Raw genomic sequence first — 18,242 nt, 5'->3', positions numbered from 1 at the left:
CCTGACAGGAGGGTGTGGAGAGGTGGGGTCGGTCTCTTCTCCCAGGTAACAAGCGATAGGACGAGAGGAAATGGCCTCCAGTTGCGCCAGGGGAGGTTTAGACTGGATATTAGGAAATTTTACTTCACTGGAAGGGTTATCAAGCATTGGAACAGGCTGCCCAGGGAAGTGGTGGAGTCCCCATCCCTGGAGGGATTTAAAAGCCGTTTGGATGAGGTGCTCAGGGACATGGTGTAGTGGTGGGCTTGGCAGTGTTAGGTTTATGGTTGGACTCGATGATCTTAAAGGTCTTTTCCAACCTATACGATTCTGTGATTCTGTGATTTTGTTTGTTAGTGTTTTGAGAATGGCCTAGTTACTGCCAGAGGAATCAGGAATTCCCGAGTTTGAAGTCAGCAATGTAATGTCAAGAATACTGGGACTTAGACCCACGGCACCCTGACCCAGGCACCGGGGCGTGGGGGACACAGCATGGGAGCTTTGGGGAGCTGCTGTCTGTCGTGAAAGCAAAGCCCCCGGGGAGATGAGGCTGCCCACCGGGATGCAGCCGTCGTTGACCAGTTCACGTGAAGCAGCCGCACGGATGAATAGTGCCACAGATCAAGTCCCCGGGCGCAGCTGAGCCCCTGCCCAGCCCCGCTGCTCCCCAGTGCCTGGGCCAGGCCTGGGCGTGCCAGAGGGAGCAGGGAGCGCCAGCATTGCCGGCACTGTGCCCACAGCAGTGCCGCCTGCCCGGGTTCCTCCGTGCCAGCCCGGATCAGGTGGGAGAAGCAGGGCTCCCCCAGCTCCCTCTGTTCCGGACTGTGAGGTCACCCCGATCCGGTTGCTGGGCCAGGAACCTCTGCGTGGCCCCCAACCATGGATCCTCTGGTAAGGCTCCACCAGGCACGTCCGGCACAGGCACGCTGCACCCGGCTACCTTTCCTCTCTGGTTTAGAGCAGAGAGGATGCTGGCAGAGACAGAGGATGCTCCCCAGGGAAGCTGCTTCCCCTCGCTGAGGCCATTCGCTCCAACCAGGTTTGGACCTCCTGCCAGAGGGATCGCCTCCGGGACCTGAGACAAGCGATGCCCCAACACAGCATTACGGATTTCCTTGGTAACCAGCTGCCTGTCTACTGGGCTGGCAGTGAGTGGGCAGCACTTTCCACCCCACTGCCTGCCTCTGCATCACTCCCCAAGGACACGGGGAGAGGTTGTGTGAGAGCTCGGCTGAGCAGGAGAAGGGCAGGTGGTCAGCAAACAGCTCGCGGGAGTGCGGAGATGACCCCCCTCACCCCAGGCACCATTTCCTCCTCAGGAAGCAGGGCTCTGGGCAATAATCTAGCCATTTGGGGCCCTTCAGGTATGCTCAGCTCCCGCACTTGGCCAGGAGCAGCTTTACGTCTTCTCTGTGGTGGGAGTGAAAGGGACAGAATGAAATCCATCCCCTCCCGCAGCTCTGCTTGGGTTGCTGCTCGGGATGGTAAGTCAGCCCAGCCTGAAGGCTTTTTGCAGCTGTGCCCATTCTCTGCTCAGGTCTCATCTACAGCAGGAGGAGGCGGCATGGCTGTTCTCCTGCATCTGGTAATTTGGCAAACGGGAGCTGGAGCGTATGCAGGATGCAGTAATGTCCGCTTCCAAAATGCTCTCCCAGTCCGTGCTTCTGCATCCTTTGCTGCTGGTACCACTGCAGAAAAGAACCTCTTGATGTTCCTGCACATCTCAGCTCAGCAGCCAGTCGCAGGCTTGGCTGAGCCTGCACACAGAGCGGGGTGAACAAGGTAGCTGGGAAAGAAGTGCCTTGGATGGGACGAGGGCACCTGGACTCCCAGCTCCTGCCACCAGCTCTGCTGTGTCATCCTAGGGCAGCTGCTGAAGGCCATACAGGACTAGATTTAAGGCACGTTCACAGCCCAGCCTGATCCTAGCTGGGTGTTGTTGCTTGTGCTAGCTCAGCATCAATACCCTGCTAAGGGAATGGGAGCACAGCCTCCTAAACTGTCCAGCAAAGTTGGCTTTTTCCCTCTTCGTGCTGCAGTGACCCATCTGCTTCTGTTTGGAGCATGCTGCCTGGCCAGGTCCTGCTCAGTGCCCTCCAGCTGCACGGCTTCCCACCCCTGCTGGGCAGAGGAGAAGGCAGAGTCTCTCACGAGTCGCTCGATCTCTACACAGATCCCTGGAAGCAGAGGAAGGGGACGCTCACTGATCACCACCAGCTGGTCTGTTTCAACATCAGTCGCAGCAAGATCCCGTCACCCCAGAGCAATGCCTGTGCAGCTGCATGGAGGTCCGCAAGGGCCGCTGGCCTTCCCCCCTCCCGTCGATACCCTGGTTCCTGCACTGTATCCTCCACAGGCAGCCTGATGACAGCAGGCTTGTGGGAGCGTCTGCCACGCAGCAGCAGCACAGCACCGGCCGTGGGACACAGGCTCCCTCCAGGCACGGGGGAGGCCGAGCTCTGGGAGTGGGGTGGATCAGACTGGCTTTCTGCCAGGGCACAGGCTCCACGTACCGGCAGCCTGGACAGTCTTTGTCCAGGGCGGGATGAGCAGGGGCTGTAGGAATGAATTAGTGCAGAAGGGCTGAAGCACTGGGGCCCGAGCTCTCCTGGGACTTCTTTCTCAGGTGGGCGGCTGTTCCCCAACAGCTTTTGATGGTGGCCACTTTGCAGCTTTTCCAGAGCTTTAGGTGTCACTCGTCAAAGGCAGAACTCTGTTGCCAGTGTACTGAGACAAGCATCAAGCTTGTCCTGGAACCCGAGGTCCATGGAGCAGCATGTCCACAGTGCACCGCACACCTCTGAGTCCCCTTGGCGAGTGCATCTGCCCGTGGAGTTTGACAGGCAATGAGTCAGTGTCCTGCATTTTTTCTCAATGACAAAACTCAGCCAGTGTGTACATAAAAACCATCTTCTTCCTGATCATTCTGAACACCCTTATCCTGATGATCAACAGCGGTGAGCATGAACAGCCTCTCCTTCCCGCTGCACAGAGCCAGCCTGACTCCGCTGCCGCTCCAGATCTGCCCAGGCTGAGCGCTCCCCGTGTAGGAGGGCTTGACGCACCACGGCAGCAGGCTCAGGGCTGCTGCCAAGGGACGCTCTGCGTGGTAGTTTTGCAGGACATGCCCACGAGAGCCAGCACTAGTGACCAAATTCAAGTCAAGCGTTCATTTCAGATGGCCACCTTCCCTGGCCACAGCCAGCACAGTAGCGGCAGCCTTCCCTCCTGCTGTGTCCCATCCCATCCTCCCCAGGACCTCGTGTCCCCAACTAGCCTTTGGCCTCAAATCTCAGCTTCCGAGTGCTGCCTCCCATCACAGCCAGTCTGGCAGCTCAGCTGGACGCTGGGGGACAGTATTCAGTACTGGCATTTCTGTCTCACCATTCGTTTCTCCTTTGAGCAGCACGCTCCTGCCCTCACCCTATAACCTGGTCTCTCTTGCTGACCGCTGAGTTTCAGCAACTTTCCCCTGTGCCCCCCAGAGCTGATGAACAGGACCAACGTTCACCAGGTGTTCACCACTGTCATGGAGGCAGCCGTCTGGGCCATCTCCCGCATTTTTGTCATTGATATTGCACTGAACTGGCTGGTCAGCTTCAGGGGCTACTGGAAAAACACATGGAATGTCTTTGACTTAATTGTCACCTTTGTGGTACAAGCCCCAGGGCAGTGCTGCGAGGGGATGGAGCTAGCACCAGGTCCCTGCCCCAGAGCGGGGGCACAGCGTGGGGATCCCTCCCCGCCCTGCGAGTCCCACGGCCGGGCTCTGGCTGCTCCGGTCAGCGATGAGCCTGCTGTACGTGCAGGGCTGTGCTGGCTGGCGCTGTGCTCTCCCGCCGGCTCGGCTGAGGGCTCTTCTGCCCATCCTCTGCCTCTCTGAGCCCACCCCAGTACCCCCCTTCAGAGCCACCACCCTGTGAGAGGTCCTTTCCGTGGTGCAGAAGACGGAAGGCTTGGTCCACGGGGCTGCCCGGGAGCAAAGCTAGACAGCAGGGACGGCTGCGGAGTGGACGCCTGCAGGTCTGGGTCTGACGCGCAGCTGCTGGACTGCTGGCGCAGGCCCTTCGTGCTCAGTCCCCTGGCCAGGGGCTGTGATTGCAGGCCAGGGCTGCCGCCTTCCCGTGGGGCAGGTGTGGGGCAGAGTGCCGCCTGGGCCTGGCTCCCTGCTGGGAGGCCCTATGCCGCTTCCCTTACATCATCGTTTGGCTGCTGATCACGTCCCTTCTCTTCAAGAACATCATTGTGGCCATCATGGGTGAGCGCTGAGCCAGGGCCAGCCGTCGGCCTCCTTCTGCGGAGCCCCCCAGGCAGCTCGCAGGGTGCTTTTTTGCCCAAACACCAGCAAGGCAAGGCCTGTCCCTGCTCCCTGGCGGGGCAGCACCTGGCTCTGGGCTGGGGGGCGGCTGCTGCCCTCTGCCACAGCGAGCACTGCGAGTTCCAGCGGGACATGAGCTGAACAAAAAGCAAGAGCATTGAAAGGGGAGCAGAGGCTGCGCCCCAATTTCTTGCTCGCTTTGAAGCGGGATCTCTCACACATGAGAGCCTGGAGGCCAGTGCCCAGCTGTGGTTGCTCTCCCCGTGTTTGGAGCTGGGGAGCCACCCCCGCCTCCCGTGTTCTCCGGGGCACACGCAGCACTGCAGGGCAGCCCCGTCCAAAGGGGCACAGGCCGAGCAGCCTGGCGGCAGCCCACAAATCCCCAGGTCCTCTTCACCCCAGGGTGTCAAGACCCTCTTCCCAGCACTCACCGCTCTACAGTGTTGCTTGCCAGTGAGCGATTTCCAAAGCATCTGGAGTAACCTGACTGAAAAATTGCAGCAGAGGAAAGCCCTGAAGCCCATGGATTTATTTAAAATGCAAGCTAGAGAGAGGTAGAGATGGGAAGATCCCAGCAAACTCCTCCCCAGAAACGCTCCCCACAGCACGGGGGAACTGCAGCGTGAGCGAGGTTCTCGCCCCGCCTTTGCCCTGCAGGCAGTCCCGCACCAGCCGGAGAGCCCAGGCGGAATCTCCGCCGGGTGAGCGTGGACGTGCTGGCTCCGGACAGGAGCGGGAACCAGAGGGTTCCTCCCCGTGTGACAGCCCCGCGAGCAGGGGAAGGAGCCCAGCCCTGCGCCAGCCGTGCCTGACGACGCTCTCCCCCCTTCCTCACCTCAGAAACAAAGCGGATCTGTTAGGCTGGATGTGGCCCCGCTCAGAGCCGGGTCCCGCAGCCAGGTGCTGGGGGAACACGGCTCCAGCTCAGCCGGGGCCGCCCGGCGGGGCTCCCTCGCAGAGGGTCGCAGAGCCCAGCGGTGCGGCCGGGCAGAGAAGCCTCCGCTCCCTGCGGGAAGAGCTCGGAGCTCCGGCCGCCGCCGAAGCTGCCCGCGGTGCCTTCCCGGCCGAGGCCGGCGGTTCTCGTGAGCCGCAGAGCCCCGCGCCCCGAGCGGGGGCGGCCTGGGCAGGCCTCGGTAACGGGGGGGGCAGGCCTCGGTAACAGGGGGGGCGGGCCTCGGTAACGGGGGCAGGCCTCGGTAACGGGGGGGGCGGGCCGGGCCCGCGCCGCGCCCCGAGCGGGGGGGGAGGCTGCGGCGGGGCGAAGCGGCGGCCCGTTTGCGGGGCGGGTTGCGCGGCCGCCGCCGGCCCGACGGGCGGGCGGTGCCGGCAGCGGCCCCTCCGCGGGGACCTGCGGAGCCCGGCCGAGAGCCGGGAGGCGGCGCGGGCGGCCTGGCCCCGGGACTCCCCCTTCCGCTACCCGGAGCTGCCGCCGGCCACAACGGCGGCTGCCCGCCGAACGGGGCTCGCCCTGCGCGGCCCTGACAGCCCCGCCGCTCCCCGCAGAGCTGGCGCCGGCGCGGCTGCAGGACCGGCTCGGGACCGGCACCGGGACCATCGCCTGGGAAGAGCTGTACGACCCCGGCCCGCCGCCTCAGTTAAACGGGCACCGCCGGCCCAGAGCCCTGCTCGCCGCTCGTCCCGCTACTCCGCGCCGACGCGCCCCGGGGCCGGCAGGGGGCGCCGCCGCCCGCCCCGGGACCGCCGCCGCCGCCGCCGCCGCCGCCCGGGGGGGGGACGGGACGGGACGGGCCGGGCCGTCCCGCTCCGGTCAGCGCCGCGAGGGCCGCCGCCTCGGCGCCGCGGAGACCCGGCGCGGGAGCTGCTCCCGCAGCCGGCCCAGCCAGGCGAGCTGCCCGCGGCCCGGGCAGTGCCCCGCGGCCCGGCTGCCGCCGCCCCCGCCGGTTCCCGGCATCAATAATGCAAGAGCTCGGCACCGTCTGCGGCGGCCTCGGGTTACAGCCCCGAGCCGAGGCCTGCGGGAGTCAGCCCCGCCGCGCCAGGCGCTTCCAGCCCCGGCGGCAGGAGAGGCGTGAGCGGGCAGGGGCTGGGGCTGGGGCTGGGGCAGGGGCTGGGCAGGGGCAGGGGCGGGGGCGGGGCAGGGGCAGGGGCTGGGCAGGGGCTGGGCAGGGGCTGGGGCAGGGGCTGGGCAGAGGCAGGGGCTGGGCAGGGGCAGGGGCAGGGGCAGGGGCAGGGGCAGGCTGGGCAGGGGCAGGGGCTGGGCAGAGGCAGGGGCTGGGCAGGGGCAGGGGCAGGGGCTGGGCAGGGGCAGGGGCTGGGCAGGGGCTGGGCAGGGGCAGGGGCAGGGGCAGGGGCAGGGGCTGGGCAGGCAGCGGGGACTGCGGCCCAGCTCCGTCTCGGCGGCCCGTGGGACCGGCGGTCTTCGGGGCCGCCTCTGCCGGAGGAGGGTTGGGAGCCACAGAAGGATGCAAAAGTGGCGGGGGCTGGAGCCAGGCTGCGTGGGCACCTACGAGGCCGTGCGGGGCCTCGTCCACCTCTCCCTCTCCCTCACTGCTGCCGGCCGCAGGACGCAGGAATGGCCGCTTCCCTTCCCAGCTTTGGGATGCTGCTCCTGCTGGTGCTGCGGGACCCCAGCTCCGGTGAGTGAGCATGACCCCCGGACCGCGGACCCCGCTGTGATGGAGCCATGCCCGAGGGTCTGTCCCACTCTCTCGGCCCCTGCCCCCCGTGGGAGCGGGGCGCGGCTCCTGCGGCAGAGAGCCCACGCCCGGGGTGCGGGCTGCCCGGCGCTCCTGGGCGTTGGGGGCCGGGCCGGTGCCCTGCGATGGTCCAGCCACGCGGGGCTTGCGTCCCGCCAGCTCTGGCAACGTGGGTGGTGGTCTCGGGTGGTGACACGCCGCGGAGCTGTGCAGAGAGGGGCCCCGAAGAGCAGGGCCCGGGCGCGGGTGCGCGATGCCGCGCAGGGCTGCCGGGGCGGCCGGCCAGGCCGGGGGGCGGCCGCGGGGCCGGCGGCGTGCGGCGTGCGGCCAGCCGGGCCCTGCCCCGCAGGAGCCGCCTCGGGAGGGAGCGGCGCCGCGCCCCCGCGCCTCCTGCCCGTCCTCCAGGCCCGGGCCGGGCCGCGACCGAGCGGCCCCGTCCCGGCCGCCCCACGAGCCGGAGCCCGGCGGCGCGGGGGGACGCCAGCCTCCAGGCAGAGCCCGCTGGAGGCCGCGCCGGCGAGCAGGGCTGCCTCGGCCCCGCGGGGCGCCCGGGGGGGCGCGGACGAGCTCTCCGGCCTCCCGCCCGGCCCGGGCCGGCTGCTGCTCCCGCCGCGGGGCAGCCGGCGCCCGGCCGCGCCGCTCGGCCTCCCCCGCGGGCCGCGGGGCCGCGCCGGCGGCGGGCCGCCCCGCGCCCCGGCCGCGCTGGGAGCTGCCGGCGGGCCGGGCCGGGGCGGAGGAGCGGGGCGCGGGCCCCGGGCCGTGCGGGCCCCTCCGGAGCAGCGCGCCGGGGCTGCGGGACGCCCTGCTGCGGGCGGCGGCGCGGGCGCCGGGGGCCCCGCGCACCGACAGCGACGGGCGCTGCGCAGGTGAGCGCCGCCGTCGGACCCGCCGCCGGTGCCCGCTCCCCGCTCGCCGGTGCCCGGTGCCGCGTGCCCGGTGCCCGGTGCCCGGTGCCCCGCCGCCGCCTGACGGCCGCCCTCGCCCGCAGGGACGCTGCCGCAGCTGCTGCTCTGGTGAGTCGGGCCGCCGCACGGCCCCGCCGCTCCCGGGGAGCCCGGCCCCCGCCCCGCTGCGGCCGCCCGAGGCTCCGGGGCTGGAGGAGCTCGCCGCCGGGCACGGCCCGAGGGTGCGGGGCTTGCTGTGCCGGGGCGGCTCCGGACCCGCGTCCCGGCTGGCCCGGCAGCGCGGCGGCAGCGGCCGCTCCCGGGGGCGGGCCGGGCCGGGCCGGGCCGTGAGCCGTGCTGGGCTCCCCGGCCGCGGGGTGGGGTGGGACGGGCAGCGCGGGCAGGCGGGCCGCGGGCAAGGCGTTCCTCCGGGGCAGGCGGGGCTGCGGTGGGCGGGTAGGTTGGGGAGCGGTGCTGGGGCTGCCCCGGGCAGCGCGGCCGCTGATCTGGGCTCTGCCCTCCAGGGGCTTCCACCACAACCTCAGCTGGGATGCCCGGCGCCTGGGCTTCACGGCCGGGGTGCTCCCCGCCCCGCCGCCCCTCCCCGGCTGCCTCCAGCCTGTCCCCCGGGCGGCAGCTGCCGCCGTGCCCCGGGGCCAGCCCTCGCTCCTGCCCCCGCTTCTGGAGGCTGTGTGCAATGACAGCGTCCCCGGGCTGCCGGGTGTCTCCAACTTCACGCTCTACCTCTACTGCAACCTCTTCAACAGCTCCCGGGGCTCCGGCCGGCGCCCGGGGGACCTGGGGGCTGCCTGCTCCAACGCGGCCTGGTACCTCTCTGCGGGCGAGGGGGGCTCAGCATGGGCCCAGGCCTGCCGGGAGCGCTACCCTGCCCAGTTCAACAGCACCGTCTGCAGCAACACCTCTTTGAGGGAGACCCCTGGGCCCCAGCAGGTCCTGCTGGAGCAGCTCTGTGCCGACCCAGCCCAGGGCCTGGCGGGGGCCCGGACCCCCAGCCGCAGCGCCTGCCCGCTGGGCGCACGCTGGGAGGATGCCTGGAGCTGCTTCCTGGGAAGCCGCACGCTCTGGGGCGCCCGGCTCTGCGGCAGCAGGAACCGTGAGTTGCTGCCCACCGACCTCTGGGCCTGGCTCTCCCGGCTGTGCAGCGGTCCCCAGCCCCAGGCACAGATGCCCAGTGCCTCAGAGCCTGGGGGCGCAGACCCCTGCTCCTTTGGGGGCCAGAGCCTGTGGGCACGGGGGAACGCCGGCCTCTTGGAGCTGTGCAGGACTGCAAGTCCCAGCTCCTTCCAGGAGCTGGTGTGCACCAACACCTCCCTCCTGCAGCTGCTGGGGCATCCCCAGCCCACGGTCGGGGTGTGCTGCCAGGGCACCCTGCCTGGGGGATGCTGCCTGCTGCAGCAGCTCCTGTCGCTCCTGCCCCTGCCCCCCAGGCTGGACGCTGCAGAGCTCTGCCCGGACCCAGCCGCCTACCTGCTGGGGCTGGCCTCGCAGCTCCCGCGATGCCAGGAGGAGGCTCCAGGCTGGGCCCCCCACGTGAACTACCTCCTGCGCCTGCTTGACCGCAGCCTGGCCCTCTCCGGACGAGAGGAGGCTGGGCAGGTGGCCGGGGAGCAGCTGAGTGAGGCCATCCTCCTCTCCAGCCTGCTGGACAACACCTCCTTCTGGGGCTTGCTCGGGGCGAACGCATCCTCAGGCATCCTGCAAGCCGTGGGCCGGTACCTGGGGTGGGAGCACAGGGCCTCGGCCAAGAGGGAGCTGCTGAGCTGCTTTAGCGTGAGTTGGCCAGTGCTGGGGCGACGAGCGAGGGCCTCCCCGGGCGTGGGGTAGCGGTTGGGGTGCCAGATCCGGGGATCCCTCCCACTGGCTGTGGGGTCTGGCCACCGTGTGGGCCCGAGTCCCGGTGTCCCTGTCCAGTGCCAGCCGCTGGTGGCCAAGCAGAGCACTGTGCTGGTCCTGTTCCCCCCGGGAACGGCCGGTCCTGGACTGGGGTGTGAGGTCTGCGGCTTGGGGCAAAGCCACCCCCCTTGCCCCTGGGTCAGCTTCCCTGCAGCAGCGCTGCCCCAGACCCGCTGTGGGGCACTGGGCAAGGAGCTCTGGGGAAAGGTCTGGGCCAGGGCTGGGAGTGCAGTTCTGCTCCCTTCTGCAGGCTGTGCTCTGGGACCTGCTCCAGGACAGCGAGGGTGCTCCCGCCTTGGAGATCCTGGTGCAGGTACTGCCTGCCCCCTCCGGGTTGGCTCCCGGCTCAGCCAAGATCCTGCGGAGCACAGGGCCTGCCTGCCCACTCTGCTCCCGCGGCCTGGGTCGCTGCCGCCGGCTGTGCTGAGCTATGTCCTCCCCGCAGGAGTATCTGCAGATGCCAGAGGAGAGCTTCCAGGGGCTGCTGCTCGCGGCGGGGCCCGAGGCTGTGCAGCGCTTCCTGGCCCTGCTGCACCGCTCCTGGCAACGGCTGCGCGGGGAGGTGGTTGGAGGGGCTGGGACGGGGCAGGGTGTGCAGAGCCCATGTGCAGTGGCTGCAGAGCCTGTGTGATGGGGGGAAGAGCCTGCATGTGGGGGTGCACAGCATGTGGGGGTACGGCCCACACACAGGGGCGCAGACCCTGCACGGGGCAGGTGCAGAGTCCGCGCTCACCGGAGTTCAGAGCTCCCGCGTGTGAGGGGTTGCAGAGCCCGTGCACAGGGCTTGTGTGTGTGCAGAGCCCGGGTGCAGGGGTGCAGAGCCCGTGCCAGGGGTGCTCTCCCGGGGCACAGCTGGGCGGCACTGGGCCTGTGCTGGTTGCTCGGGGCTGTGTCCTGCCAGAGCTGGGGCTCACACAGCTTTGCAGGTGCCGTCACCCGTGTCCGGGGAGGAGGCGATGCAGTCGCTGGCCGTGCTGCTGCTTCGCAGGTTGCCCCGTCTCACCCCACAGCTGTTTGTCAGTCTGTCGCAGTTCATCCCCTTCATGGCCGTGTCCGACATTGCGAGGCTCCCGCCGGCCCTCCTGGCCAACGAGAGCGTGTAAGCAGCGCTGGGTGCCCGGGCTGCCTGCACGCGTGGTGTGGCCAGCTCCGGCCTGTGCCCTGCCCTGCCGTCGCCTGCAGAGCCCCAGCCCAGGCAGGCCGTGCGATAGCCATGCAGAAGGCCTCTCGGTGCCCCGGGTCCCGGGCTTTGCGGGGCACGTGCTTGGTGATGGTCTCTGGGGTGCCCTTTGAGGTGGGTGCAGGCTTGGCGCAGGCCTGGGAGGTCTCTCCACGGCTGTGCCCCGGCGGTCTGTCCCCACAGCCTCGCTGTCCTGCGGACTCACAGTGCCCGCCTGACGCAGGGGCAGAAGGCCGCCTTTGCCAGGCGCCTGCTGCAGGCCCCCTTCCTCGGCGCTGTGCCCACGTGGCCCCTCAGCTTCCTCCGTGCCGTCCTGCCGCTGCTGCCCCACTTGCCGCTGCGCTGCTTCCTGCAGCTCACGCCCCAGCAGGTGGGACGCGAGCCCCGCGCCCCCGCGCAGGCTGCTCTGCCCAGCCAGCGCGCCCTCGCCCCACGGCCGGCGGGGATCCCAACCCTGCACCCGGTGAGCTGGGGCCCCTGCGCCCCCGGCCCTGCCCATGGCAGGCAGGGATCCCTGCGTCCCCTGAGCTGGGAATCCCACCCTGCCCAGCCCTGCACCCCTGATCCTGCACCCCCCTGGCTGGGACCCCCCCCCCGCCCCTCCTTGGCCCTGCACGCTGAACCCACAGCCCTGGCTGGGAGCCCCGCGCCTGGTCGGGAGGCCTGAGCCAAGCCTCCCCTTTTGCCTGCCCAGATCTGGGGGCTGGAGGACGGCTGGCAGCCGCTGCGGCTGGGGCTGGTGCAGGGCCGCCACGTAGCAGGCAGCCTGGCGAACAGGAGCCGTGCGGCTGGCCCTGGGCCGGGTCACAGGTGAGCGTGACGGGGGCTGCCGGTGCCGGCACGGCCGTGCCCCGAGCCGGGCTGGTGTGGGGCCTTGGTCCTGCTGCGAGGGCCACGGCCTTGCTGCGGAGCGGGGCCGGGATGGGTGCTGGCAGGGCTGCCCTTGCCTGCTAAGAGGTTTTTTCCGTACAGGCTGGGGGCCCTTGCCTGCTTCCTGAGCCTCGAGGAGCTGCAGGACCTGGCATGGCTGCAGGACCCCCGGGGGGCAGCGGAGCAGAGCCTGCTGGCGTGTGCGGCCGCAGGGACCCTCCGGCAGCACGGGCGGGTGAGCCAGCCCCCCGGCAGGGGCGCGTGGGCTGCGCCAGGCCACCCCCAGGGGCACCTCGTGGACGGGCACCCTGCAGAGCTCAGTTCCCATCCCCTTGCTCTCTGGGAGAGCCTGGCCACAACGTGCCGGCACAAGTAGGAGTGCCGGGGCAGCGGCTCCTGGTCAGGCAGCACGTCAGCTCCATTTTTTCCCCTGCCGGCTCCTCCCCAGCCCTGGGCTCACGGCCTCTCCTGCTCCGCGCCAGCAGGTCATGCTCGCCCTGGCAGACTTGCTGCGCTCCACCAGCCTGGCAATGGTGAGCCCCGGGGAGCTGCCAGCGTGGAGGGGCGTCCTCCCTGAGATGGGAGTGGGCTTCCTGGAGCGCCTGTCAGCTGCCCAGCTGAACGCCCTCCTGCCCCAGCTGCGGCCGACACAGCTGACGCGTGCCCAGGTGAGTCCAGCCTGGCTGCACGTGCCCTGGGCAGGGAGTCCCCGAGCCCCGGGCACCGTCAGAGACTCCAGCGCGGTGCGGCCGGGCAGCCTCCGGGCCTCGCCCCCTGCCCCTGCCAGTGCTGTGCGAGCCCCACTGACCACCCCTGCCTCGTCCTGCCCCCCAGGCCTCCTTCCTGCTCGCACGGGCTGTCCAGAGGGACAACGTGAGTGCCCGAGGTGCCTCTGCAGGAGAAGGACGGGCTGCGGGTGCTGTGCCCCGGTGCCCGAGCGCAGCCCCAGATCTCGCACCCCCCAACGCCTGCCCAGGCTGCCAGCCACCCCAGCCCCTCTGCTGCGGCAGGGTGCCCGAGCGAGGGCAGCGCGTTTCTCTGCAGGTGACAGCGGGGGAAGCAGCCAGGCTGTGTCCCCTTCTGCCAGGCCTGGGACCCGTGTCGCTGGCAGCCGTCCTGGCCCCTCTCCGGGTCCAAGGCTGCGCGTGCCTAGGGCCAGCCCTGCCCCTGCTCTCGGCAGCGCAGACGGCATCCCTGCTGCAGGCTCTGCAGCCCCCGGACAGCTGGCCCCGCTGCCTGCTGCCCCTGCTGCCCCTCCAGCTCCTGCGTCCCGGCGCCCAGGCTCTGCGGGGGGCTCCACGGGACCCGAACCTGCCGTGGTCGCCGCAGCAGGTCAGAGGCCGGGCACGGGGCTACAGGGGAAGGTGCTGCAGGGGAAGGTGCTGCACCCCCGTGCCTCCCGCCGCCGCCCCCCCAACAGGCCCAGCTCCTCTGGAGGGAGGTGGGAGCCGGCACTAACCGCAGCCACCGCACTGCTGGGTGAGAGCAGCCTGCCCGGGCTGGGACGGGGGCATCTGGGAGCAGCCTCTGGGGTCCCACAGAGGGCAGGGAGCTGGGAGAGGGCTGCGTGCCCTGGGCAGGAGGTGGGTGGGTGCCCTGGGAGCATTGGCAGGGCCCTGGGCAGGGTTGAGCGGGTCTCCGTGGGGCTGGGGGCGGTGAAGCTCCGACAGAGCCTAACGCCGTCATCCTGCAGTGCCCTGGGCTCGCTGGTGGTGGGCATGAGCTGCACCGCGCTGCGGGAGCTGGGACAGGAGGATTTCCTGGGGACTCTCCGGACCCTCTACGCCCAGCCCCGCTCCCTGCCTGCCAGCCTGGTAAGGAGGAGGCTCCACGACCCCCATGGCTCGCGGGCAGCCTGTCCCTGTCCTGCGCTCACAGCACGGTGTCCCCAGAGGCGCTGCGTGCAGGAGGAGGTGCTCAGGCGTCCTGCGCTCTCCGAGGAGGAGCTGGCACGGCTGGGACCTCGGTTCCTCATGGAGTTACCGTAGGTGTTGGGAGCAGCCGGCCCTGGGATGCAGCGACATGGGCCAACCCTTCTGCTCCCGCTGCCCCCTTTCCCCGGGGGGAAGAACATTGCCCGCTGGCCTACAGCCCCCTCCTTGGGCTCGTCACCCTCCTCGCGTCTCCAAGGGGCCGGCAAGCCCCTGCCCTGCTGCCCGCGAGTGTGGAGCGGGGACGGGTGGCAGGAGCCCTCAGCAGGCACCGCTGCCCACCTGGCACCCCCAGCCCCCAGTCCTGGCTGTCCCTGGCGCCAGCCCCTGCCCGGGGCCTGGGCACCCCTGCAGCGAGAGGGGCTGCGCGGGATGGGGCTCGGCGCCCCGTTCATCCCCGGGCGGAGCCGCCCCTGGCCCTGCGGTGCCCGGCCCTGCTCTGGCTCCTGCAGGGCCAAGATGGTGGAGATGCTGCCTGACGCCGTGATGCGGCTGGTGCTGGACCACGTGACCCGCCGGCCCCGCGGCCTGCTGGCCCTGCCGGCCGCCCGCCGGGCAGCCCTGGCCCGCGGGGCCCTGCGCTCCCTGGTGAGGGGAGGGAGCCCCGCACGGGGCACGGGGGGACACAGTCGCCCCCTCACGCCTCTGCTCTCCCCCCTGCAGCGGCTCCCGGCAGGGACGGAGCTGGCTGGGGAGGACCTGGACCGGCTGGGCCCACTGGTGGGGTTCCTGGGCCGGGAGAGCGTGGCCCGCGTCCGGCCCGAGAGCCTGCTGCCGCGGCTGGGGGACCTGCAGGGCACCTGCCTGGCCGCAGAGGTGGCCGCCGAGCTGGGGCGGCTGCTGCTGTCGGAGCAGGCGCTGGGGTAGGTGGCGGGCAGGGGGGCATGGCACGGGGCCCTGCCGGGGCCGCCTTGACGCCTGCTCCCGCAGGCCCCCTCCGGGCTGGCGCCTGCCCGCCCTGCAGCAGCTGGGGCGCCTGGTCTTCCTGCTGCCCCTCGAGAGCCTGCGCGCCCTTCCCCGGGTAAGCACCGCGTCCTGGCCCGCTGCCGCCGCGGCTGGCCGCGCCCCGGCCCCTTCGCCTGGTCCTGCAGCTGTGCCGGCCCTCCCGGTGCCCCATCCCCATGGCTGTGCCATCCCCACCGGTGCCCCATCCTCGTGGCCATGCCATCCCCACTGGTGTCCCGTCCTCGAGGCTGTACTGTCCCTGCCAGTGCCTTGTCCTTGTGGCTGTGCCACCCCCACCTGTGCCCCACCCTCGTGGCTGTGCTCTCCTGGTCAGTGCCCCGTCCTCGTGGCTGTGCCACCCCATCGGCACTCCCGCCCCTGCGGCCATGCCATCCTTGCTGCTCCCCTGGGCCTTTCTGCCGGCGGGGTCTGTCCTGGCCCCTCTCTCCACATCCGCCTGCTGCTGCCCCAGGACTTGCTGAGCAGAGACACGGTGGAGCAGCTGCTGCAGAGCCAGCGGGACTGGGAGCAGAGCGAGCTGGGACGCCTCTGCCACCCCCCTGGCACCCCGGGTGCGGGCCCCAGCCCGCAAGAAGTGCTGGTGGCCCCGCTGGTGGCGGCTGCCAGGCCGGGGGACCGAGGTGAGACCGTGCACCCTCCCTCCGAGCCCTGCGTGGCCCCTGTCCCGGCTCGCGCACCTCCTGTCCCTGGTGCCCTCCCATGCCCTGCCCACGCACTTCGCGCCCCTGCTGCCCAGCGTCCCTCGTGCCGTCCCCTCCCCGGCTGGCCCTGTGCCTGGTGTCCTCGTGCGGTCTCCTCCCCGGCTGGTGTGTCCCCCTTGTGCGCCCCGCAGCTGGCGCCGCAGGGGACCTGGGGCTGGGGGCAGCCCGCTCAGGCTGGCTCTGCAGCCCCCGTGCCCAGCTGTGCGGACGTGCGTGCCACCTTCCCCGCGGCATGGAGCGCTGCCCAGCTGGCCGCCATGGCCCCCCGGCAGCTGGAGGACTGCCTGGGGCTGCTCAGCCGGGACCCGGCGCTGCGCCCCAGCCAGCTGCGGGCTGCCCTGGGCCAGGCCCGGCGGGTGAGGGGGCGGGGGGGGCCGTGCTGGTGGGGGTGGTGGGGCTCTGCTGGGCTGGGTGGGCTGGGCTGGCCCTGGGGGAGGTGCTGGATGTGGGGAGCTGTGCTGGCCCGGGGGGGTGGGGGGCTAGTCCTGGGGGCCTGCGGTGGCCTTGGGAGGCTGCCGGGGGGGTGCTGGCCTTGGGGGCTGCCTGTGGGAGAGCTGTGCTGGCCCTGGGGGGGGGGGGGGTGTCCTTGGGGGGATATGCTGGCCTTGGGGTCTGTCTGGGGGCAGCTGTGCTGGCCTTGGGGGGCTGCCCGTGGGGGGCTGTGCCGGGGGCTGCCGGCAGCTCGTGGTGCTGCTGGTGCCGCAGCTGTGGGGCAGTGCCCGGGCGCTGGAGCCAGCCCAGACCCTGCGCCTGGGCCGGCTGGCCACCCAGCTGGGCGCACTGGAGCTGCGGGAGCTGCTGCTCCCCGACTGGGGGGCCCTCTCCGCCCTGGGGGAGCTGGACGGCTGGTCGCCCGAGCAGGTGAGGCCCTGGGGACCGGGGGGTAAGGGGCGGCTGGCCCCCGTGACGGGCTTTCCCCCAGATGCGGGCCGTGGCGTCTGCCTTCCTGCGGCAGCGTGGGGCGAGCGTCCGGGACCTGGGGCTGCCTGAGCTGGTGGCACTGGGGCACCTGCTCTGCGGGCTGCCGGCGGCCGAGCTGCGGGGCCTGGACAGCTGGGAGCTCAGGTGGGCGCGTGCCCACGGGCACCGCGGGCCCAGCGCAGGGCAGGGGTGCTGCGCCCCGGCGCGTGGCCGCCTGACGCTGCCTGCTCCCTGCAGCAAAGCTGCCCCTTTCCTGGGCTCGCTGAGCCTGCGCTGCACGGAGCAGCAGGCGGAGGTGCTGGCCGCCCACCTGACCGCCAGCACTGCCTTTGGCCCGGCCGCCGCCTGGGGACCCGAAATCTTCGCAGAGGTCGGGACACTGGCAGGTGAGGGCTCGGATGGTGCCACGCCTTGTGGTCGCCGCTGCCTGCCCTGCCGGCCCCTGTGCCCAGGGATGGCGTCCTGACCCTACGCTCTGTGCGCCAGCCGGGCTCCCCGACATCGTCCTCTCTGCGCTGGTCCCCGAGCAGATCTGGGCGCTGACACCCCGGGCCATCGCTGCTGTCCCGGCACCCAAGTTTGCAGTGAGTTCCTGGCAACCCCCACCGGCATGCTCAGCCGGGGCGCACGTGGCACCGTCCCCCTGCACACGGGGGGGGGGGTGGGAATCCCCTGCTGGGCCAGCACGGTGGGACCCCCCCGCGCTGGACGCTGAGGGACGGAGGTGGGCTGCGTCCTGGCTGCGCCGGGGAGCCGGCACAGGGCCTCGCCGTGGCTGGCTGCCCTCTCCCCGCAGGTGGTGTTTGGTCCCGCTCAGCTGCGCATCCTCTCCAGTGCCCAGGCCGCGGCTGTCACCCTGAGGCAGCGTCGGTGGCTCGGCAGTGCCCAGTGCGAGGCCCTGGCCAGCGCCCAGCGCGAGGGAGAGGCGGCCCGGGATGGCCAAGGTGAGAGTGGCAGGGTGGCTCCTGTCCCCACGCAGTGCCCAGCCTGCCTGCCACGGGCGGCTCCCCTGCCCGCTCGCCCCTTGTCCCGGCCCTGCACCTCCGGGCTCAGCACGGGCACCCTGGGGTGCCGGGAGGGCTCAGGGTGTGCGGGTTCGGCCGCTGGTGCCCCAGGGTGCCTGCCCAGCTCGTGCTCCCTGTCGCGCGTGTCCCCTCCCACCTCTGCCCAGACGAGACCCCCCTGCTGCCGCCCCCGGCCCCAAGCCCAGGTCCTCGACAGCCACTCTGGGGGCAGCAGCAGACGGTGCCGTCCCTGCCTGGAGCTGTGCGTGTGTGCGCGTGTGCGCACGTGTGCCTGCGTGCACGCGTGCGAGCACCTTGAGGGCTCCCTGCAGCAGCAGGGCTGTGAGCCCCTCCACAGAGCGGCGGGGCTGGCACGCTCAGCTCTGACGGTGCTTTCTCTCCTGCAGGCAGGAGCGGAGCCAGGCCCCCGTCTGACTTCAGCTTTGCTCTCCTCCTCTGCCTGCCCCGCCGCTTTCTGTGAGCATCCCAGTAATAAACTTGTGATGGGCACAAGCAATGAGCTCTGCTGCCTGCCTGCCTGCCTGCCTGCAGCGACACGCGGCCCCAGAGCACCTTTTCCTGCCCGTCCCTGACTGTCCCTGCAGCTCCTGGCACCCGGTGGCAAGCTGTCCCCCAGCCCTGGCCCCCTACCCACGTGCGGTCCCTTGTGGCCGCCAGGCCAGGCCAGCCCCAGTGGCCCCCCCCAGGCCCGTTCCCCAGGGCAGCAGTGGCTCAGGGAAATCCTGGGGAGGGCTGCGCAGGGCAGGTGCGGGAAACCCAGACCTGGGTGGGTGCCTCTCTGCGGGGACACAGGGTGCTGGGGAGATCGGCGGGGTGGCGGGTGGTGGGGTAAGGAGGAGGCAGAGCCACGGCTACAGCAGCACACGTTTATGGGGTCTGGCCTGGCGCGTTGCAGG

The 18,242-nt window shown here is 70.9% G+C and overlaps 1 protein-coding gene across 1 annotated transcript; it reads left to right on the top strand.

Annotated features, from left to right (window-relative positions):
* Window positions 1–7,207: 7,207 nt before the first annotated feature.
* STRC (stereocilin) lies at window positions 7,208–17,833 on the top strand. Its single transcript, XM_072870199.1, has 23 exons — window positions 7,208–7,820; window positions 7,943–7,967; window positions 8,363–9,629; window positions 10,003–10,065; window positions 10,198–10,317; window positions 10,763–10,851; window positions 11,116–11,302; window positions 11,627–11,742; window positions 11,905–12,037; window positions 12,288–12,470; window positions 12,637–13,134; window positions 13,496–13,616; window positions 13,695–13,786; window positions 14,397–14,596; window positions 14,664–14,754; window positions 15,151–15,319; window positions 15,587–15,756; window positions 16,106–16,261; window positions 16,323–16,465; window positions 16,559–16,707; window positions 16,808–16,905; window positions 17,118–17,265; window positions 17,733–17,833. Exons 1-23 carry the CDS (start codon window positions 7,208–7,210, stop codon window positions 17,804–17,806), a joined length of 4,905 nt encoding a protein of 1,634 aa, XP_072726300.1. The 3' UTR covers window positions 17,807–17,833.
* The last annotated feature ends 409 nt before the right edge of the window (window positions 17,834–18,242 follow it).

This window comes from Ciconia boyciana, chromosome 8, assembly GCF_034638445.1.
Source record: "Ciconia boyciana chromosome 8, ASM3463844v1, whole genome shotgun sequence".
Classification (NCBI taxonomy): Eukaryota; Metazoa; Chordata; class Aves; order Ciconiiformes; family Ciconiidae; genus Ciconia; species Ciconia boyciana.
The sequence above is the reverse complement of the archived record's forward strand: the minus strand, read 5'-3'. Positions and strand labels throughout refer to the sequence as shown.

Coding starts and splice junctions, on each gene's coding strand:
- STRC (XM_072870199.1), top strand. CDS start 7,208: ATGCCGCGCAGGGCTGCCGGGGCGGCCGGCCAGGCCGGGGGGCGGCCG. Junction 10,066..10,197: donor CCTTGGAGATCCTGGTGCAG/GTACTGCCTGCC, acceptor TCCTCCCCGCAG/GAGTATCTGCAGATGCCAGA. Junction 14,755..15,150: donor GCCTGCGCGCCCTTCCCCGG/GTAAGCACCGCG, acceptor CTGCTGCCCCAG/GACTTGCTGAGCAGAGACAC.